Source organism: Pungitius pungitius, chromosome 1 (genome assembly GCF_949316345.1).
Source record: "Pungitius pungitius chromosome 1, fPunPun2.1, whole genome shotgun sequence".
Lineage (NCBI taxonomy): Eukaryota > Metazoa > Chordata > Actinopteri > Perciformes > Gasterosteidae > Pungitius > Pungitius pungitius.
In genome coordinates this window covers 35,601,234-35,622,819 of record NC_084900.1, presented here as the reverse complement: position 1 = coordinate 35,622,819, position 21,586 = coordinate 35,601,234, and the positions used below count along the sequence as shown (strand labels likewise).

Here is a 21,586-nt window from a genome sequence, read left to right as displayed (position 1 = left end):
TGTTGAATGTTACTTCTAGTTTTCTTTTGTGTGGACACTCACAGACCACATTTTAAAAGGTTGGACCCCCTTTTGCCTTCAGAACTGCCTTCATTCTTTGGCGTACTTTCAACAAGGTGATGGAAACTCACAGGTACCAACCACCATCCACCTTGAAGTCACTTAAATCTCCTTCCTTCTCGCTGTGATCCTCGCTTTGAACTTCAAGTTGTCTTCACCACGTCTTCATGCATAAAAGCACTGAGTTGCTGCCACGTGATTGGCTGATTAGTAATTTGTGTTGCTGCTTTAATGCGAGTTTATCTCCAATCATTTTCAGAGTGTTGCTTTGAGTCCCAATGTGCAGTTTAGCGTGTTGAAATGGCGTTTTTCCCTGATACATCCAGCAGAGTCAGACAAGGACTCGTGTTTCCCAGTGAGCCACATGATGAAATAACTATGTGCACGTTAAACAAAATTAGTTTTTCATTTATATACAAATCTTTTACAATGGCAAGCTTTATAAAGTCTTTTGTAGAGGTTTATTTAATACTATCCACATATGCTATCCAATATAAATTCCCAAATTAATTACAAAATGAATTAGTTTGTAGTTGCATTCACATCATGTCTGACTTTGGCTTATTGACCAAATACTGCTCTGCAGAATCAGTACACAATACATTGATTGAAGGGGATTTGTTTACAACCACAAGGAAATAAATGTTATCTAGTGAACACGTGCCCTGTGGACCCTGGCTGGTTCATATTTCTGTTCTACACCACATCGTTAGGACCGGCAGCTCATCGCGTAGAACCGATGGTGTACATGTCGACCTGGTGGGTGGCGGGACCAGACGGGGCTGCTCTGGTCCCGGGGGAGGAATGGTTGTCCTGCCGAGCAGCAGGTGGGAGCTGGCTGGGAGGAGGGCTTTGGGGACACTTCAGTGGCCGCCAACATTTCGCTTTTCTCCACTCATCCAGTCGAGCCCGATGAAGGTCACACTCATGATCATGAATATGAAACCCAGTGCTGCGAAACACGCAGCCTGAAAACCAAAGAAGAAATGCCAGAGTAGAACCACCATTAACTGTTGCTGCGTATGGAAGTAAATCTGTGTCATCGGGTTTTGAAAGAAAAGGGTTATTGCACTTATAGCACTGAATATTTATGCATTGAAATTATGTATCTGAATGTTTTTCAACGTTAAAATATTAAACCGCAAAAAAATCAACTGCAATCCAGGACCTTTAAGGAAGAGCAATTGATTCTAGATTCAAGATCAGGTGCGTCAATCAAAAGGAGCGAGCACCCAAAACACCTTCGGATTGTATCCATGTCCAATAATAACGGGGCTTTAACTCTTCTTGCAGTATTTTTACGTTGAAAAACATTCAGATACATATTTTCAATGCATAAATATTCAGTGCTAGAAATGCAATCACCTTTTTCTTTCAAAACCCGATGACACAGATTCACCTCCATAGCTGGGTCAGAGAGCGACTTACACATACCTGAATCTTTGGTCTCGAGTTCAATGGCTCCTGGTCAATGGGGATGATGCGAATGTAGAACAGTCCAGGAAGGATGAATATCAGACTGGGAGCAGTGGTTGCCCCTGGACACAGGACCCACCATAAATAATCTCATTGGCAGAATTCACCTCACAGAATCCGGCTGACTAATAAACCCAAAGAGTGACTGCATGCTCCGTTTTTACTAGTCATAATACATCAGACAGTTAATAGATTCACTGCGACAGGCCGACCAGTAACTAATGGAGACTGATGGTAGCTACCGATTGCAGATTCTAGATACTAATTGCCGTTTAATTGTTATTACTGATACTCTCTGACTGCTCTAGCTTCACCATTCAGTAAAGATTAAGAAGACTCACTTTCACTCAGAACTCATGAGACTTCTTCATGAACCAACTGCAGCATCTTAAAGTGCATTATATTCACAAGAAGAAGCCGCACGCCAACCAACAACTAGTTACCTTCTGGTTATAGAACATACCTGGAGCAGCTCTCTATACTACACAAAATGCTCATTTACAATATTTAAAAAACTATATAGTATAGATTTAATGGGTGAAACAGAAATTCATTTGATGAGCCATGTCTCTTTTTATAAATGTCCTTTTTTCAGGCTCTTTTAATGCTTCCGGGTATAACATCCCACCGGTAATGCCAAAGATGTCTCGAATGTTGGGGACCAGAATAACCAGCAGGTTGACCACAAAGAGCAGAATCATGGCGATGGCGATGTGACGCAGCCAGTGGAAGGGTCTCCCTGGAAACAGCAGCTGCAAAAGGGCTCGACGGATCTGACAGAAACACAGATGTGAGGACTGATAGAGGCGCTCACTGCTGGGCACCAGAACCCAGAATTAACACATAGATGATGTTGTCGTAGAATCCTGGTCCGTTTGGGGCATTTAGGAATGTTGGAGAAGTACAAAGTGCAAAGTGCAGTACAAAAATAAAAAATACATACTAACATAATAAATAACTAAATAAATAATATCAATCTTAAAATCTTGTAATACTTGTGTGAAAGCTCAGTGGTTCCGTTCCTGTAGTTGTCCCAGTGACAATAAGAGCAGTCACCAGTAAACCTTCTAGCACAGGGTCCCACTCCCTTGCTCTCCCCTTAATGTGAACCATTAACAGAAGCTAGATAGACGTGGATACACACTTATGGGTCATTCAGTAACTGAGTATGACCCATGTGACCTACTTATATCACCTCCTCAACGTGTTCTTACTAGGCCTTCCTTGGAGACGGGTCTTTAGATGCTTGAGGAGTGAGAATTCTTTACTTGTCTATGTGCTTTAGAACATCTGGATGTGTGCGTGTTCTTACAGGAAACAGGACCACCGGTACGGTCAGAGCGACGGCCACCAGGACGGCCACACGGACACACAGGATGAGCGTGTCCAGAGGGTCCACCTTACTGTAGGTATGGAGGAGCTCTGCTTCAGTGTTCTCTGCACACACACACACACACACACACACACTTGAGGCCCCACTATCATCGGACTGGGGTATATCATGCAGAGACGTTGCTCTTACCGTAGAAGGTCAGATAGCCAAATGTGGCGGTGAAGAAGTACATGACAAACATGCCCAGGATGGAAATGTTGCCAATACTCTGCATTCTTCTCTTGGTTGGGCTGAAGGGAAACAAGGAGGCAGATGTTTGTACCAGTAGCCTTCAGGTGGGGGGAAGCACGGCTGCTGCCACTATGAGCAAACACACAGATCCGTGGTGCTCTCACTGGTTTAGATCATCTGGATAAACCTCCAGTTGGTCTGATCTCCTGGCTGCTTGTCTTGGACCCATCTAAGTGCTTCTTAGCAATGTGGCCTTTTTCCCATATTTCATTATAACCAACAGAAGAAATTAGTTTTGAGTGCAGCTTTAAGAGCGAGGAATGGAATGCACCAACAGGTATTCTGTCACATGCTTCCTTTGGGATTGGGGCTGTTCAGTATGTGAGGAATGTAAGGAATCCCATGACGCGCGTCTTACTTGCTCAGTTCAGTGTAGATGGGAAGGACTTCAGGGTGACAAACAAAAGCGAATGCCAGGATGGGGATAGTATACGCCGTCTGCAAATCAAGTCAGAGTAATTCACCAGGTAGCTTTCCAGGAAGGGTATCGAGGGCACTACGCTGCCTCCATAGGTCCTGGTCACACAGCAGGCCTCTGAGCAGAACTCAACCCAAACAAACAGTTAAAATGCAGTGTGCCTTCAGGGAGTTCATCTCTGACCTCTTGGTTGATGGTGAAGAATTTTGCAGAACACGCGTCCTCTGAGACAGCTGTGGTCACGGAGTAGTTGCCAAACACTTCAAGAGGGCAAGCAATGTTGAATTTCTTGTAAATGACCTGATGGAACAGATAAAGAGAGCTTGAGGTGCTGCCACAGCTGAAGTTTGCGCTCTGATATGTTAGAAGTCTTTCCTGAAAAAAATGAAGCTTATCAAAACTCTTTCTTCAAAAGAAGATATATTTTCATTCTATTTAGTTTGTTCATTTCTCTACAGTGACTCTGTGTTCAGAAGGACTACTCTCCTGTCGAATGCTCCACTATGCTGACCAGCTAAGTGCTGAATATCGCATTTATAAGTACTGACTTATTTGATGTAGTAATGATAAAACAATAAATAGAGCGGTGGGGGTTTTAAGTCTCCTCAGGCAAAGACCCTTAAGGAAAGGGTTTGCATAGCCCAAAATCATCCATTACATGCATAATCATCCCTAATCACTTCTCTGGGTAGTATGTGGTGACCAGAGGCACCCACTCACCGCAGAGAGGAAGAAGACCATGCATGACAGGGAGAAGCCGCTGGTATAACCCAGATACCCTGCAGGACGCAAGAAAACAACCCAAAACATCTTAAGAATGGGCTGTGGGATTTTCCATCAGTCTTTCCATCAATCAATCTTTTGCCTACTTTATGAGTTCCAAAAAGAAATGTTTGCATGTGAGCATCACAACTTTTATTCAGAGCCGTATATTACTGCTTGGAGTTAGTGTTGTGACATTTTACAATTTTATAGAATAAGTCATAGTATACTATAGCTATAGTATTGTATTATTCTGAGTTTTAATAACCCATTGTCCCTGACTCTCCACCACATTTCACTTCATTTTAATGTAATTATTCATTTCTTTTGGCCACAATAACTGTTTTGTAATATCTGGTATTGGTGATGCAATAAAAGTATTTATGATATCGTTGTTTCCTAACAAAATGTAAGGTAACACTATTACAGCATGTTTAGTGGCACTTCTGGAGTGTTTAGAATGTTTTTAGGGATAATTGAGATAATCATGTCAATCAAAGGAATGAATGAAAATGAATTTTTGTATCGTCATGGGGTCTTAAGAGAGGCCAAAGACATAAGAGCAGCCCAACAACTAGACAGGACTTTCCTACAAAGTTGTAAAGGTTGTATTAAATTCGGTTTATGCAAAAGAGAGGTTCGGTTCTCTGGAAATAATCGCTATACATAAAAAAGCACAAGTGAGGAATTATTGAGGGAACAGGTCATACCCAGGTGTTTCATCAGGGCCAATGGGAGGATGATACAGAGAGTGACGATGATGATCAGGTAGTTTCCATTCATGAACCATTCCCTGTGCAGGACACAATGCAAACACACAGATAGACAGCTGTAAAACTCAAACATGGCCGCTGCGTCTCAGCTCCCCCACGCTGCATGTCCATGTGTCACAAGGCACTTAACCCCGAGTTGCCCCCGTAGCTGTGACTAGGGTGTGTGAATGTTAGCTCTGATGGCCAGGTGTTACTGCTGTGCAGCTCTTATGATCATCTGTGAAACCCAGAGAGACACGAAGACACCTCAGCAGGTAAAAAGAGGGTCCGATCAGCGTTCTGTTCAGCAGTCAGATCCACACACAGCACATCCAGTTTGTAGTGTGGTTAGTGTAACATTGTATGAAGCAGGCTGTGTGTGTTTCTACTGGAGGCCGGGGGGGGGGGGATTCCACAGAGTCTAATGGGGCCAACTGGACCCCAGCAGCAAAGCAGGAAACACCTGTTTCAATGTGTCGGTTGGGTTTTGACTGAAGGGAATGGGAGACATAAAAGAAGAGTGATGGGACTGACCTCAGAGCCCTGGTGTCATGCTTTCACATCTAGCTTTGCTCATATAAAACATTTAAGAACAACTGAATGTTGGATTATAGAGTGCAAAATGAAAAACATCTATTTTAGAGCTGTTTTCATTTTTTTTATAGGAAGAAGGACAGCAGGTCTCAGATTTCACAATCATATCAGTACATCTGAGATGGCTCAGGCCCACCCACCAGACATGTTTTCATTTCTCTGTCTAACTCATTCCATCTATTTCCAAACATCTATTTCCAAGTATAAGATTAATGATTGTCTGTGTTCCTTCTTGCCAACAAATTGCATGTTCAGTCTCAACCAACAATGAACACATCTACAAACAAGGACTGTGTGTTTGTCAAAGAGTTTATGGTCTCAATCACTAGTTCCACAGCATGAAGGTCTTTTAGTAACTATATTCCATTTAGAGTCAAATAGACCAAGGCGGGGCTAACGTGCGATTGACAGGTTTCCACCACTGAACTTTCACAAACGTTGTGTGTGTTATTGTATAGAACTTTTACCATACTATTGTATGTCGTAAGTTGAATGAAAGATTATTTCCACAGGGCCACAAGTTTTACTTCTGCACAAAAATCTAAAGTCCACAGACCAAGCGGCCACTTCGTGGGACCATGACTCCTTCTCATATTCTGTCTATGTTGGCTGACTGACTGTCACTACATGCACCAAATATATATAGAGAGATCCTCATTTGGTTCAATAGTTATAGGTTTGAGCTTTATCTGAATAACTGAACTACAGATCTACAGAAGTATGGGATGTGAGAGTAGGGCAGTCAAAACGTCCAGATGTTGTATTTGTCTTTGATCTTCTATCTTGACCTTAGCTCTGGAATGGGCAGATGCAACTGGTAGTGAGTGTCGCAGAGGTACTCACCCGGAGCTGGACGTCTGGCCACGAAAGGCTTGGATGACCAGAGGTAACTCCGATTTAACTATGAACAGGTAGCTGGACATACCTGAAGGGGAGGGAAACACGGACAGCCTATCAGCCTTACCGTGCGCAGCCAGGAGTGGACCATTGCAAACATGTAAAAAGAAGCTTGGATGACACAAGAGGGATAGGCACATTAAACATAAACATACAACAGATTTGTGTACATGGTCACATGTCTTCACGTGGTCCATCAAAACACGGCTACTCATATGACCATCCTTATCTACAGGTGTCTTACCTCCAATGTTATGCAGCGTGATGACGACTGCTGCAATGATCTTCCCTGGATGACCAAAAGCTCTCATGCCAAGTTGCTCGTAGGCACGAATTCCTGAAATTACAGGGAACCATGTCAACTGGCCATGATGGCCACTACAAGAGACAAAAAAGGAGCAAATTTAATCAACATTTGTAACATTTATGAAGCCTCACCCACAACTCCAGCACTACGGAGCAGCAGATGGACAGAGTAACAGGACAGACAGGCAATACAGGTTAGCAGGATCCTGAAATACACAGAGAGGCACGGTATGTCATTGATGTCAATGCTTCATGTTGATTGATTCAGTATTTTGCCCAGCTTTGTGCCTGTGGTTAAGAAATCGTTTTCTACTTTGAAGCTTTGGAAAAAAACTGTTAGAGTCTGGTGTTTACTCATCATTTATTTCTTATTTGGGGAGCAAATTTAAAGGACATTTCAGTAGACCTACCACCAATACCACTCATACATGAGGGTTTTTCTTGCTGCACTCAAAGCTGCATCAATGTGAGTGTGTGAGTGAAACACATCCAACATACCTGCAGACACTTTCTATTTATTCATAGTATGATAATGTGCATTCTGTGAAAACGGTTGGGTTCCCCCCACACACAATTGGACGGCCTGAGATACTTCCTGCTCGAGTAGGTGTCTCCAGGACGACATTTTGTCATCATGAAACCCAGTCAGAGTGATAAAGTGAAACCATCACCAGCAGCTGGTACTAAAGAGACAAGCAGTCGGCACAACAGATTGGAGACAAATCACCTCTATGCCGCCTTATAAACATTTGATGGGCCATTACAGGAACCTTAGATACTAAACCAGGCATATGCAGAGTGTGTAATGCAATATTGACCGTGTTGTTCTTGTGTCACTGTTTGTTACTGACGGTGTGTTTCCAAGGAGTCACACAATGAGTGAGGTGTGCTTTCTGATACTCACAGGAAAAGGACGATGCCGGTGTTGGACATGGCGTACGACAGACCCAGGATGCCGCTGCCCATGATGGCGTTGCTCAGATTGAAGACGGACATGCCGATGGAGGTTTTACCCTCAAACTGGAAAACATATCACAATCACCGTGATGATTTCATGGTAGGGTGCGTATTGTTTCATATCACGACACTTCATGTATAGTAGAGTCAGTGTTGAAGTCAGTGTTGTTTGGATTGTGTAAACAGTTTAGTTGATGTTTTGCTGCAATATAAGTGTAGCAAAACACCGACACACAATATTAGGTAAATATGGTGATTGTATATCAGTACAAAATGTACAAATTTACATGTTGATGTTGAATAAATTTGAACATTCAGGGAGATGAAGTGGAATACAATATTTAGAGCTTTATGTTTTAATCAGTGTATTATCACATAATTACATCATTTTAGATTTCTCTAGAAAAGGCCGTTATACATCTACAGGGGGCAGGTGGAGGAATGGCTGATAAGTGTAGTACTAATACAAGTACTAATCTAGTACTAATACAATCCTAAAGATCTCTATCCCTCCCCCGGCACAAGGTGGGCAGTGGGTTAACTATTTCCTGGTCCCCAATTAGTTTCCTTCACCACGTATCAGCCATTCCACGAGCTGCGGTCTTTCCCTCTCTGACCCTCAGGCCTCGGTAGGTTTCAACTGCAGCCTTTTAAGTGAGGCATTTTAGAGCCCCCCCTTAAGCTGTCCGCAGGCGTTTCCGCAGGCTGGAGAGAAGTTAAATGCCACTGCTGTGTGTTGCTTGGTTCTGTTTTGCATTGTTTTGTGTTAGTTCATTTAGTATCAACAACGTATATTAGATATGTACCTTTATTTCTCATCGGATGTGATGGACGTCATGTATTTTAATACAGTATAAACCCAAGTATTTATTGTAACAAATATTGTCATATTGGGGTAATCCTTGGTCTCAATAAGTACCACTATAATCTGTAGTCTTTATAGTGGTACAAGCTGGTATTAAAGGTGTAGTACAAAGTCCATTTTGAACCGACCAGGGCTCACTTAAGGTTGTTTTGGTCAAAACCCTGACCTCTGTTACTACTGTCCTCAAAATGTGGCCCCTGAACCAGGAGAGCTGTGGAGGACATTCATTACAATGCCACAGGAATTAATGAAGACCCTTAAACAACGTTATGCCAGTCGCTGTCGGGGTTGTATGGACATTCTTTGTGGAGGTGGTCCGAGATTTCATTTTCTCAACAGACTTGGAGGCTTATGGGACATAACATGGGACATGACAACCCCACTCGGACTCCAAACAATACATGCGATTTGTTGTTTTCGAATTGTACTGTAAGGGAACTGAGCCTTTGTCTTATACTCACATCTGTGAACTGAGGTCTCTTTGATCCATCACTTTGCTGCAGGAACCTTTTTTCTTCTGGTGCAATTCTGTCAAATAAATCACAAAGCAAAAGATAAACCTGAAATGATTTGAAGAAAATTGATTTAGCAAGGGTTCCGAGCGTGTCAGTAAACGTACCCTCCCTCCACAGGCGCAGCATCGTCACAGTGGTGATTTCCATTTGATAGCTTCTGCAGCTCCATACTTATGACAGGGACGATTCAGTGAGATGGAATCATTTTAAAGAATGGAAAGGGACTGAAAGGAAAAATCTGTGAAAGAAGAAACAGAAGCATCTTCATAAGAGCTCATGCGGAATGATGCACATTTAAATGTAGAACATTGACTTCATTAAAATGTAAACTGCTTACAAATGCTTTAGCTGGAACCAAAGTATGTACAGCAACTACGTCTTAGACTTTGTGATAGATCACTGGGTGGGGACTGCTACTGGGTGTCATGCTGGCTTTGTTCTACAGTAAGAAAAATAAATGAGCATGTTTAAATTAGTGTGTGTCAAAACCAGACATATCTGGAAGCCCAATGACTTTGGTTAAAACTCAAAGATAAAATGTAGTTCTTGATGAACATTAAAAGGCTCCAAAAGTCTTGATAAGACTGTGTGTCGAGCAAAAGAAGAGAAAAACAAAATAATGTGTGGGCGAATTTGGGCAAAAACTCAAGTGTTTAAAGGGGTGAAGTGAGCAGAATGGACCGCCTGCTCAGAACAGTTGATGCCAACGGGTTGATCGGACTTATTGAGTGTCGAATGGTAATGTACTTGTTTACCTCTCTCCTAGTCTCTTTCGACGTCATCATTCACTCATTCATACGCTGATGGAGGGAGCTAACCATTAGTAGCCAACATTGAAACCATGAACTCAACATAGCTACGGGAGCAGCTTGAGGTTAAGTGTCTTGCCCGACACACCGACATGCGGACAAGCAGAGCCGGGATCCAATGGCCAACCCTTTGGTTAAGGGAGGACCGGCCTCTCTACTCATCAACAGGCGCCACGAATCTGATGCACGAGTTTCTCAGGGAGGTCCTACATTCCTCCCCCGCCTTCGCTGCTATTCATCCAGAGACATATAGCAGGGGTGAGAAAGGTAAACAGAGTTGTCTCAAGTGTGAAGCGGATTCACATGACAAGTCAGCGAAATAGAAAAAGTCTTTGCAGAGGATGGGTCAATTTGGAAGAGGGAGAGAATTATGGAATCCAAACAAAATGCAGAGAGCCATTGTGAAGCTGGTTGGGGACAACGAGAATGTCCTTTAGAAACAACATTGTTAGTAAAACGAACTATATAGGAAAGAGGAAATCACTTTTGGATTGTGGTGAAGGAGTTCATGGGCTGTACTTATTTAAAAGTAGTGGATGACCAACTCTCTTGGCTCCGTCATTAGCTCGCATGGTTTTTCCTATCACAGCTATGCCGACGATACCCAACTAATTCTCTCCTTACCCGACTCAAACACTCAGGTGGCGGCACGGATCTCTGCATGTCTGACTGACATCTCCCAGTGGAGGTCCGCTCATCACCTGAAGATCAACCCCGACAAGACCGAACTACTTTTCTTCCCTGGAAAAACCTCGCCCACTCAGAACCTGACCTTTAACGTCGGCGACTCCGTGTTAACGCCCACTCAGAGTGCCAGGAACCTCGGCGTGACACTTGACTCCCAACTCTCCCTGACTGCCAACATTACAGCGACGACACGATCCTGTAGATACACGCTCTACAACATCAGGAGAATACGACCCCTTCTCACTCAGAAGGCGGCACAGGTACTGATTCAGACTCTTGTCATCTCCCGCCTTGACTACTGTAACTCTCTCTTGGCAGGTCTCCCAGGTACCGCCATACGACCACTGCAGCTCATCCAGAATGCAGCAGCTCGACTGGTCTTCAACCTTCCAAAATACTCCCACACCGCTTCTCCGTTCACTTCATTGGTTACCAGTGGCTCATCCAGTTCAAAACATTGGTACTGACGTACCATGCTGTGAATGGATCGGGACCAGTCCACATCCAGGACATAGTGAAACCCTACATCCCAACCCGCACACTCCGCTCTGCATCTGCATCAAGCTGCTTGTTCCTCCCTCACTGAGAGAAAAGCACTCTGTGAGATGGCGACTCTTTGCTGTCCTGCTCCCAGATGGTGGAATGAGCTCTCTGATGACATCAGGACCACAGAGAGCCTCTACATCTTCAAACTCAAGACACACCTCTTTAGACTCTACCTTGACTAAAACACTATAGCACTAATAAATGGTGGCACTTAAATTGTACTTATAATGGCACTTTTCTATAACATGTTTTGCAACTGCTTATTTGATGAAAATTGTACTTTGTTACTTGTTCTTCTGAGTTTGTATCTCTCTGTGAGTGTCACGACCCCAGCTCCCTGAGCATGTTTCCATGTTGTTTTTCATGGTTGCCAAGCAACGTGGAGAGGCGGAGAGTTCCAGGCCTGCGGCCAATCAAGCCAACACACCTGATCACGATTAGCCACCCTAGTTAAGCTGAGACCGACATCCAGTCCCTGCCGGATTGTTAGACGAAGTAGTACGTGTGCCTGCATTCGCTACCACCGCTACTTACTGAGATCCCGAGAATCCCCTTGAGGAACACTAACTTGTCTTTTGTCCTGTTTTCTAGTTCTGCACCTGGGAAAGCCGTCAACCGCACCTGGCCACGGGGACGCCTCCACCCCACCACCTCACCTGGACTCGCCATTCTACACGTTGGTCTACTCCTGCACTGTGTCAATAAAGACTCTTTGTTTTCACCTCAAACCCATCTGGTCTGGTCTGCGTTTGGGTTCCATCAGAGGAACGTGACAGAACAATCCGGCCATCATGAACCCAGCGGATCTAGACTCTGTGAGCCATGCGGTGTCCCTACAAGGAAATTTGTTAGGGCAACACAGCACCGCCCTACAGGAGATCATGTCGTCGGTACAAGCCTTATCTGCCAGCTTGTCTGCCATTCAGGTCCAGCTAAATGCTCCCGCTGCGTCTCCGCCAACTGCATCACCCCCAGCCCTGGTCGAGGCTGGAGAAGTTTCCCCATCGGTCCGAGAGCCCAAGGTGCCCACACCGGAGAGGTATGAGGGAGATCTGGGAGGTTGCAGATCCTTCTTGTTACAATGCGGTCTGGTTTTTGACCTCCAACCTCAAACCTACCACTCGGACAAGGCTAAGATAGCCTTTGTTATTGGGCTGCTCCGGGGAAAGGCGCTGGAGTGGGCTTCGGCTATTTGGGAGCAACGAGACCCCTGTACCACCGCCTACCCGGAATTCACGGCAGAGCTGAGGAGGCTGTTCGATCACCCCACCCGGGGTAAGGATGCAGCAAAGCGCCTGTTCGCTGTGCGTCAGGGAAACCGCAGCGTGGCAGAATATGTGATTGAATTCCGAACATTGGCTGTAGAGAGTGGGTGGAACAACGAGTCCCTACAGGCAGTGTTCTACCAGGGGTTGACAGAGCCACTGAAGGACGAGTTAATTTCCTATCCTGAGCCACAGAATCTCGACGACCTGGTGGCCTTGTCCATCCGGGTGGATAATAGATGTCGGGAGAGAAGAAGGGAGAGACGGTTGGGATTGCCAAACCATCCACGGTCACCCAATTTCTTTCAAGGCACAGAGCACCCCAATCGCCCGACACTTAGTGAGACAAGGGAGGTGAGACTGCCTGACCATGAACCAATGCAGGTGGGCAGACATGGGTTGTCCACTGAAGAGCGCCAGCGGCGGCGAGATACCAGGAGCTGCCTCTACTGCGGATGCACGGGCCATTACATCGCTTCCTGTCCTCAGCGCCAGGGAAACTCCCGGGCTCGCTAAGTTTGGGAGGCCTTCTAGCGAGCCAAACCACTCAGACCCCCTCCCCTCGTGCCAGACCCCTTTTTCCTGTCACCCTCACCAAGAGAGACCAGTCTGTGGAGATCAATGCACTCGTTGACTCTGGCGCAGATGACAGCTTCATCGATGCTAGTCTGGTGGAACAGCTGGGGCTCTCCAAGGAACAACTTCCGGAGGCCATGGAAGCGACCACCCTCGACGGCAGACTACTAGCACGGGTAACCATGAGAACGGAGCCAGTGAAGATGCAGTTATCGGGCAACCACTCGGAAGACATCTCCTTCTTCATCCTGTCCTCACCACGCATGCCCCTGGTTCTTGGTCACCCTTGGCTGAGGAAACACAACCCCACCCTGGATTGGGTGACAGGCAAGGTAACTAGTTGGAGTACTCACTGTCATGCTAACTGTCTTAAATCGGCTTGCTCCCACTCTATTCCCCGCCAGGTGGTGTCTTCCCCCCCCCCGGATTTGACTCTGGTGCCAACGGTTTATCACAGCGTAGGTGAGGTTTTTAGTAAACAACAGGCACTGGCCCTTCCTCCTCACAGACCCTATGACTGTGCAATCAACCTGATTCCTGGCGCCACCTTCCCCAAGGGACGCCTCTATAGCATCTCCCGACCGGAGCGCGAGGCCATGGAGACCTACATCAGGGATACCCTGGCAGCGGGCCTAATTCGTCACTCATCTTCCCCCCTAGGGGCTGGATTCTTCTTTGTGGGTAAAAAGGATGGGTCCCTTCGGCCTTGTATTGATTACCGGGGTTTGAATAATATAACAATCAAGAACAAGTACCCGCTGCCCTTGATGAACTCTGCCTTTGACTCCCTGCAGGGCGCTTCAGTGTTTACAAAGCTTGATCTCCGCAACGCTTATCACCTCATCCGAATAAGAGAGGGGGACGAATGGCTGACTGGGTTCAACACCCCCATGGGCCATTTCGAGTACCTAGTCATGCCATTCGGCCTTACTAACGCTCCTGCAGTATTCCAGAGGATGATAAACGAGGTACTTAGCGACATGATTGGGCGTTTTGTATTTGTCTACCTGGATGACATACTGGTCTTCTCGGAGAACTACAGTATCCACACCCAGCATGTCCAGCAGGTCCTTCAACGCCTTTTGGAGAATCGCCTCTTTGTTAAAGCGGAGAAGTGCGACTTCCACGCCCACACAACATCATTCCTTGGATACATCATTTCGGAGGGACAAGTGAGGATGGATCCCGAGAAAGTGAGGGCGGTTCTGGACTGGCCTCAGCCTGTTACCAGATTGCAACTCCAAAGGTTCCTGGGGTTTGCAAATTTCTACCGCCGGTTTATCCGCGACTACAGCCGGGTTTCCGCCCAGTTGACAGCCCTGACGTCCAGTGCCAGGCCCTTCTGCTGGAGCCCGGAGGCGGACAGAGCATTCCGGGACCTAAAGCACCGGTTCACCACGGCACCCATTCTCACACAGCCGGACCCCAAACATCAGTTCGTGGTGGAGGTGGATGCTTCTGAGGTTGGCGTAGGCGCCATCCTGTCCCAACGTAGCTCTGCCGATGGTAAGCTCCACCCGTGTGCTTTTCTCTCTCGTCGTCTTTCCCCAGCAGAGAGAAACTACGACGTGGGGAACAGAGAACTACTCGCCGTCAAGCTTGCCTTGGAGGAGTGGCGCCATTGGCTTGAGGGAGCGGAACAACCATTTATCGTCTGGACCGACCACAAGAATCTTGCATACGTACAATCGGCCAAACGTCTCAACTCTCGTCAAGCCAGGTGGGCCTTATTTTTTGGTCGCTTTAACTTTTCCCTCACGTATCGACCAGGCTCCCGGAATGGCAAGGCGGACGCGCTGTCCCGGGTATTCGCGAGGACCGAGGAGACAAGGGCCAGGACGGAGACCATCCTACCCCGGAGCCTCGTGGTGGGGGCAGTAGTCTGGAGGATCGAAGAGGAGGTAAAGACCGCCCTTCGGAGCCAACCTGGTCCAGGTAATGGCCCACCGGGTCGTTTGTTTGTGCCCGAACCCCTTCGATCGGCGGTACTCCAGTGGGCACACGCCTCGAGGATTGCTTGCCATCCAGGCGTGGCCCGTACCATGGCGCTGTTGCGCAGACGCTTCTGGTGGCCAGCCATGGGAAAGGACACTCAGGGGTTTGTCGCTGCCTGTCCAGTCTGTGCACGGAATAAGGGAACAAATCGACCCAGTGCAGGACTACTTCACCCTCTACCAATTCCCAGGCGGCCCTGGTCCCACCTGGCTCTGGATTTTGTAACCGGTCTTCCCCTGTCTGAAGGTAACACAGTTGTTCTAACCGTAGTTGATAGATTCAGCAAATTTGCACACTTCGTGCCCCTCCCAAAACTACCTTCAGCTACAGAGACTGCTGCTATCCTGGTCAAGGAGGTATTTAGGATCCACGGTCTGCCGAGGGACATTGTATCCGACCGAGGTCCCCAATTCACATCGGCGGTATGGAAAGCATTCTGCACTGCCATCGGCGCCACTGCCAGTCTCTCCTCCGGATTCCACCCCCAGTCCAACGGCCAAGCGGAGAGGGCCAACCAGAAGATGGAGGCAACACTGCGATGCCTGGTCTCTTCTAACCCCACCACTTGGTCCTCCCGCCTGCCTTGGGCTGAGTATGCCCACAACACGCTCCCTACCGCCGCCACAGGTATGTCGCCCTTTCAATGCCTATACGGCTATCAACCCCCGTTGTTCCCCTCGCAGGAGAAGGAGATTGCGGTTCCCTCGGTCCAGGCTCATTTCCGGCGCTGCCACCGGACATGGCACCAGGCCAGGGCAGCCCTCTTGAGAGCTTCTGGTCAGTACCAGGCCCAGGCCAACCGTCGCCGTTCCCCCGCGCCCCACTATAAGGTGGGGGACAAGGTCTGGTTGGCCACCCGGGACCTTCCACTGCGAACTGAATCCAAGAAGCTGAACCCCAAGTATATTGGTCCGTTCAAAGTAGAGAGGGTCATCAACCCGGCAGTTGTCCGGCTGAGGCTTCCCAAATCCCTCAAGGTACATCCTGCTTTTCATGTATCCCGCATCAAGCCGGTCCTTCTCAGTCCCCTGCTACCCACTCCCTCTCGGCCTCCTCCCCCTCGGACGATTGACGGAGGTCCTGCCTACACGGTGCGACGCATCATGGACTCCCGGCGACGAGGGCGGGGTTTCCAGTACCTTGTGGACTGGAGGGGCTATGGTCCAGAAGCAAGGTGCTGGGTTCCGCGGCGTCACATCCTGGACGCTGACCTGCTGCGGCTGTTCCACCAACGCCACCCCGGTGCACCGGGTGGTCCGCCCGGGGGCGTCCGTCGGAGGGGGGGTACTGTCACGACCCCAGCTCCCTGAGCATGTTTCCATGTTGTTTTTCATGGTTGCCAAGCAACGTGGAGAGGCGGAGAGTTCCAGGCCTGCGGCCAATCAAGCCAACACACCTGATCACGATTAGCCACCCTAGTTAAGCTGAGACCGACATCCAGTCCCTGCCGGATTGTTAGACGAAGTAGTACGTGTGCCTGCATTCGCTACCACCGCTACTTACTGAGATCCCGAGAATCCCCTTGAGGAACACTAACTTGTCTTTTGTCCTGTTTTCTAGTTCTGCACCTGGGAAAGCCGTCAACCGCACCTGGCCACGGGGACGCCTCCACCCCACCACCTCACCTGGACTCGCCATTCTACACGTTGGTCTACTCCTGCACTGTGTCAATAAAGACTCTTTGTTTTCACCTCAAACCCATCTGGTCTGGTCTGCGTTTGGGTTCCATCAGAGGAACGTGACAGTGAGAATGCACTTATTGTAAGTCGCTTTGGATAAAAGCGTCAGCTAAATGACATGTAATGTCATGTAGTGGATGAATGTAAGAAAACGTTCTAAATATAAGGAGGTTTTGTGAAATGAGAGCAGATAGAATTGCATTGAAGGCCATACACAGTAGATTCATTACATGTACAGCATTGCAGTGGAGTGAGGACACTAGACCATTGACGGCGGGTCTGATTCTCCCTTCTCAAAGCTGCACACATTTGATAAGCCATTGGCCCAAAGTCAAAGGTGCAGTCATGATCGGTCCACTTACTGGGCCCCTTTAAAGGAAATAGAGAGTCATCGTATCCTCCTCCCTGTGCCACTTTTCTGTCTTTTGGCTTCAAGAGCTCTCTCATCCAAACAACTGGATCTTCATAAACGTCCAGAACCTCCTCCTTGCCTGAGGATGGATGGCCGGTGTGTGGAGATGTTGGGAAATCTACTTCTGGAATCTTGATTATTGGCGACTTTGGCTTAGTGAAGAGCAGAATCTTTCTATCAGAGGATCGTCAGTTGGATCCCCTTCTCTGCGATTCGGTGTGTGATGTGTCCTTGTTGCTCCTGTCATCAGTGAATGAATGGGGGTGAATGGGTTGGAAGTTTTGAGTGGTCAAAAGACTAAAAAAAGGATTTTCAAATAAAGTCCATTACCATTCTTACAAATTAGTCATATACAATTTAATACAAGTGAAAATAGAGTCAATATTGTCAATAAAGCTGCATTTGGTCTTTACAGATATAAAATGTAACAACCATTCAGAATTATATTAGAACATTTCCTGAAGCCAGTGAAGAGCAGCGTGCCTCTAATAAGAGGTCGCAGGTACGCCAGGTCTGTGGATACCTCGTACCTGCAGGCCTCACCAACGACAGACAGCGATAACAGCTTAGAATGACCTCGCTGTGCAAACACCGCTAAGCTGGTTCCTCAAGCGTTGACATTTTGTACGGTAGCCATCACAGTCAGACTCTATTTGTAAATACTGTCTCTACGCAGAGACGCTTTTCAAATGTCTATGCACTTCATGGGCATTTCTTTATTTGACAATTTTCATGTTTCACAAGTAGAAATCAAACAAACAGTATAGTGTGAACTTAATATGCTCTTGTTTTACAGTGTAGGCAGTGGGAGTACATTGAGAGGAAACCATTTGGAAAACCTCACTCTAGAATGAGACGTGAGTAATCATCACAAGTTGATAATCACACGTTGCACCATATTATGTTAAAAGACACTGATTGGAGTTCTGAATTTTTCTTAACTCCATTAAATGCATCATTCATCCACGTTAGGATGTTCTGATATGACAAATGGCATTTATGGAGCTTAGAACATTTCACAGATTATCAAAAAGTTGCTTTTTCTATGAATGGAATCATTTTAAGAATTGTGAACAGTACAGAAGATAAGTGACCTCCTCACCTGACACGATCAGACTCATCGTGATGCAGGTGCACCCACCCATCCTGTGCACCAATCACATTAAAGAGTTTGGTGCCAATTCTTTTTGGACAGAGACGCATTTATAACTATAAAAAGATCCTTCTATTTTAGAGTTAGTGGTGTTGGTATGTTTTCTCTGGGTCACTGAGAATCAAATTTTAAGGCCCTGTTCATTCCACAAAAACACTTTGGAGGATTGTACGATCTTACTATTCTCACATGAGGGTTTGATCCAAGGGATTGAACACCCTTTGACAGTTTGACACTTGGAGAACCCTTTGCATTTATGTTTGAGGGCTTCATGTTCAGAATGGACTTTATAGGCTGGATTTAACGAAAGTTAAACAATATACTCTTATTATACTCTTATTGCTTCTAAAGCTCATTCATTCTCATTTGTTTATTTACTACATTTCCATTTGTGTTTAGTGTGTGATATCCATCTGAACATCACACTACTGGAAAGAAAGTTAATGGTTATGCTACCTATAATACTGTAATGTTCCATGAAGGAACATTTTCTCTGTTCAACCCACTTTTCTCAAAATCTGTAACAACTTTTTTATTTAATGACAAAAAGACATTTGAAACATTTTCATCTGCCCACAGACACAGAAAACAGCCTGTAACACACACAGACAGCACAGCGAGGTGAGAGTGAGCAGAAAGGGAACTATGTGTGACAGTGAGGCCCTGCCCGGTTCTGCAAGCTTGAACTGTGTGGATCTGCAGCTTTTATAATACCATCACCTTTGCATGTGTCCTTTTAAAAATGTCTCCTATTCAGCTGCAGCTCATGTTTACCTCAACAGCGTTAAGTTGCATTGACTTCTTATTTATACTGGTTGACATACACATGGAATCTACTGGTATCTACCATTCATAACATCTCAGAAAAGTGAAATGACACAAACAACACTGATAGACATGCTCCTGTCACGCTAAGTATGTTGACAACGCATTCCCTTTGACTGGAAATTCATTGGAAATCAATACTCAACTAAATTGAATTGTGAATAGATAAATTCTCAAGCTCATTTATGGGAAGCTAAGTATGTCAATCATGATGTCACAAGAATTGTCCGACATCTGGAGCACAGCCGCTGAACCTGAGAATACAACTAGTTTCAAAGGCAAAGCCTATAAACAGTGCTTAACAGAGCTCAGCTCTACTCCCTTGGGTCCTTCACTCTTCTTGAGCGCACCCCCCTCCCCCCAGTCCCCCTCTCAACTAGCCAACCCACGTGGCAGCAAAGCAACTCCACCTCAACCAGAAAAAAGGGGCTAAAGACTGACCTGTACGAAAAGAAGCAGACCCCTCGAGAGCAGAGGGGGGGCTTGTGAGGTGAAGTCCTGGAATAGTCCCACTGGTCTGATTTTGGAGACGAACAGAACGCTCAGGGAGAGGGGAGCAAATGTGGGAGCAAGCAGTGAGTAGGAGGGCTACTGCAAATGACGGTTTCAAGTTTCTTGTGATGTCATATGTAGAGGCAGTCCACTTCATCTCCATGAAAAGAAAAAAAAGTAAGTTGTGAACTTCTGCGCTGAGCCTAACCTGGATTGCTCTGCTCCTACATGGCTGTCTCATACACACAGGGCCTGGGAATTGTTTCCATGTTTCTTCCCACTCCCTGCCTGAGGGTTGTGGTAACAGTGGAAAAATGTAGAGGTGATCCGCAGAGCGTTACATAAGAGCCTGGCTGCTGGTGTCTAGAAGCAAACTGGAAAAAGCTGGCTCTATTCGATCAATAATGAAGGGTCTGAGGTGAGTTGTTGACAACAGATGGTCCAGGACACACACTTTCCCTGGGTTAGTATGGTTTATTATTTCCAAACAGGAACACTTTGAGGCAACATTTGGAGTTTCTTCAATGGAATCAAGGCATTAAGTGCAGGAACTACTTTGAATCAGTAAAATGTTCAATGATTATGCTGTTGAACCAATACATTTCAGGTACGTTTAGCAGTTTGAATGTCCCGCTGTGGAAAGATGAACCTACACAAAGGGCTCAAAAAGCCTGTAAGAAACATGAGAAGTGATTTAGTATGACACGTTCCCAAAATGAAACAGGCCAAACTCCAAAAATCCAGTAAATTAAATCACTATCGTCCTTCATTCGACCCTCCCTGCAGGGTAAACACCACATTTCCAGTTTGTAACACTCTGTCTGTCCTAAATGGGCTGTCTCTCCCACATTAGAAACCTACCCTCAGCCTCAAAGAGGACCATTCCAACACCCACTCTTGTAGTATTTGTGAGAAAGGTTTCTACGTGATTCAACTGCCACAGTGAGCAACTGGCCATTATGATCAGCATAAGCATGTGGAGATTCATTTCATCTTTTACAAAAATAATTAAAAACACACACAAAAACACAAGTCATTTATTTGTGTATCTGCAGGTTGGGCCTTCCAGCCCCTTGGCTTGGGGCCATTTACTTCACGGTGTGGTCTGGTGCCTCCCTCTCTGACACTGTCCCCATTGAGCTTGTTTATCTTTATCTCTCTACACACACATATTTATTTATTTATATAAGTGGCGGCTGGCCAACAGAGGGCCATTAGGCCTGTATTTGCATTTTTGACATATGGAATATACACAGAAATATTTGTAAGATAAGATGAGATCCATCTAAAATATATGCTTTTCCTGCACGTCCTCTGCGAGTAAGTGACATATTTTTGAGTGTGGCCTCTGCGGTAGGTTATTTTAAAGACAATACACTTTCACATTTCTGACTAAAGACTTATTCATGTGTTATTTTGTATTCATAATGAATGAATAAAGGATTAGGCTGTGTAAAGCTATATCTGTGATGGCATCCCATCCTTCTGTCAGATAGCTGGAGTCAACGGTTGGTGCCATTGGAGTTGTAAAGATTTACTTGTTTGTAAAAACAAAGGACTATTGCGAAAATACACCAGGACAGGTCCAAGAGTGAAGTCGGTGCATTTTACAACGTCCAGCACAGGAGTCGGGTCATCACTTCTCAACCCAAAATGTAGCTGCAGAATGAATCATTTTTGTGGTATATTGACTACATTGTTGTAGCAGTTCAAGTGCTTTTTGGACCTTAGTGAACATGGTCTCCTTGTTGTCATTGTAGCGCTGTATGTTCTGTGGAGAGTCATGGCCGATCAAACAAGTGAACGCAACATGTGGTCCGCTTTGTCAATACCAACAATTTTTGAGTATTTATATCTGAAAAGAAATAAATATCTTTAACTTCTAGACATCAAAGCTTAGAGATGAAGGCAATAAAGTAGT

General features: G+C 46.0%; 1 protein-coding gene and 1 long non-coding RNA gene across 3 annotated transcripts; one reads left to right on the top strand and one right to left on the bottom strand.

The window, feature by feature from the left end:
• Nucleotides 1-498: 498 nt before the first annotated feature.
• On the bottom strand, nucleotides 499-19,986 carry LOC119222139 (sodium-coupled neutral amino acid transporter 3-like). 2 transcript variants are annotated; one of them, XM_062566278.1, is made up of 17 exons: nucleotides 19,615-19,986; nucleotides 9,564-9,665; nucleotides 9,331-9,464; nucleotides 9,173-9,239; nucleotides 7,794-7,909; nucleotides 7,022-7,095; nucleotides 6,828-6,920; nucleotides 6,530-6,611; nucleotides 5,051-5,133; nucleotides 4,299-4,357; nucleotides 3,762-3,878; nucleotides 3,519-3,598; nucleotides 3,059-3,159; nucleotides 2,849-2,973; nucleotides 2,165-2,309; nucleotides 1,495-1,598; nucleotides 499-1,028 (listed from the first exon to the last, which is right to left on the bottom strand). In XM_062566278.1, the coding sequence occupies exons 3-17, from the start codon at nucleotides 9,393-9,395 to the stop codon at nucleotides 924-926; spliced, it is 1,416 nt and encodes a 471-aa protein (XP_062422262.1). In that variant the 5' UTR covers nucleotides 9,396-9,464; nucleotides 9,564-9,665; nucleotides 19,615-19,986; the 3' UTR covers nucleotides 499-923. The 2 variants fall into 2 exon arrangements, with proteins under 2 accessions (XP_062422262.1, XP_037334419.2); XM_037478522.2 differs by lacking the exon at nucleotides 9,564-9,665.
• Nucleotides 17,213-19,616, top strand: LOC134133013 (uncharacterized). Its single transcript, XR_009957153.1, has 3 exons — nucleotides 17,213-17,411; nucleotides 17,992-18,052; nucleotides 18,928-19,616. It is a non-coding gene; the product is annotated as an uncharacterized LOC134133013 (long non-coding RNA).
• Nucleotides 19,987-21,586: the final 1,600 nt, after the last annotated feature.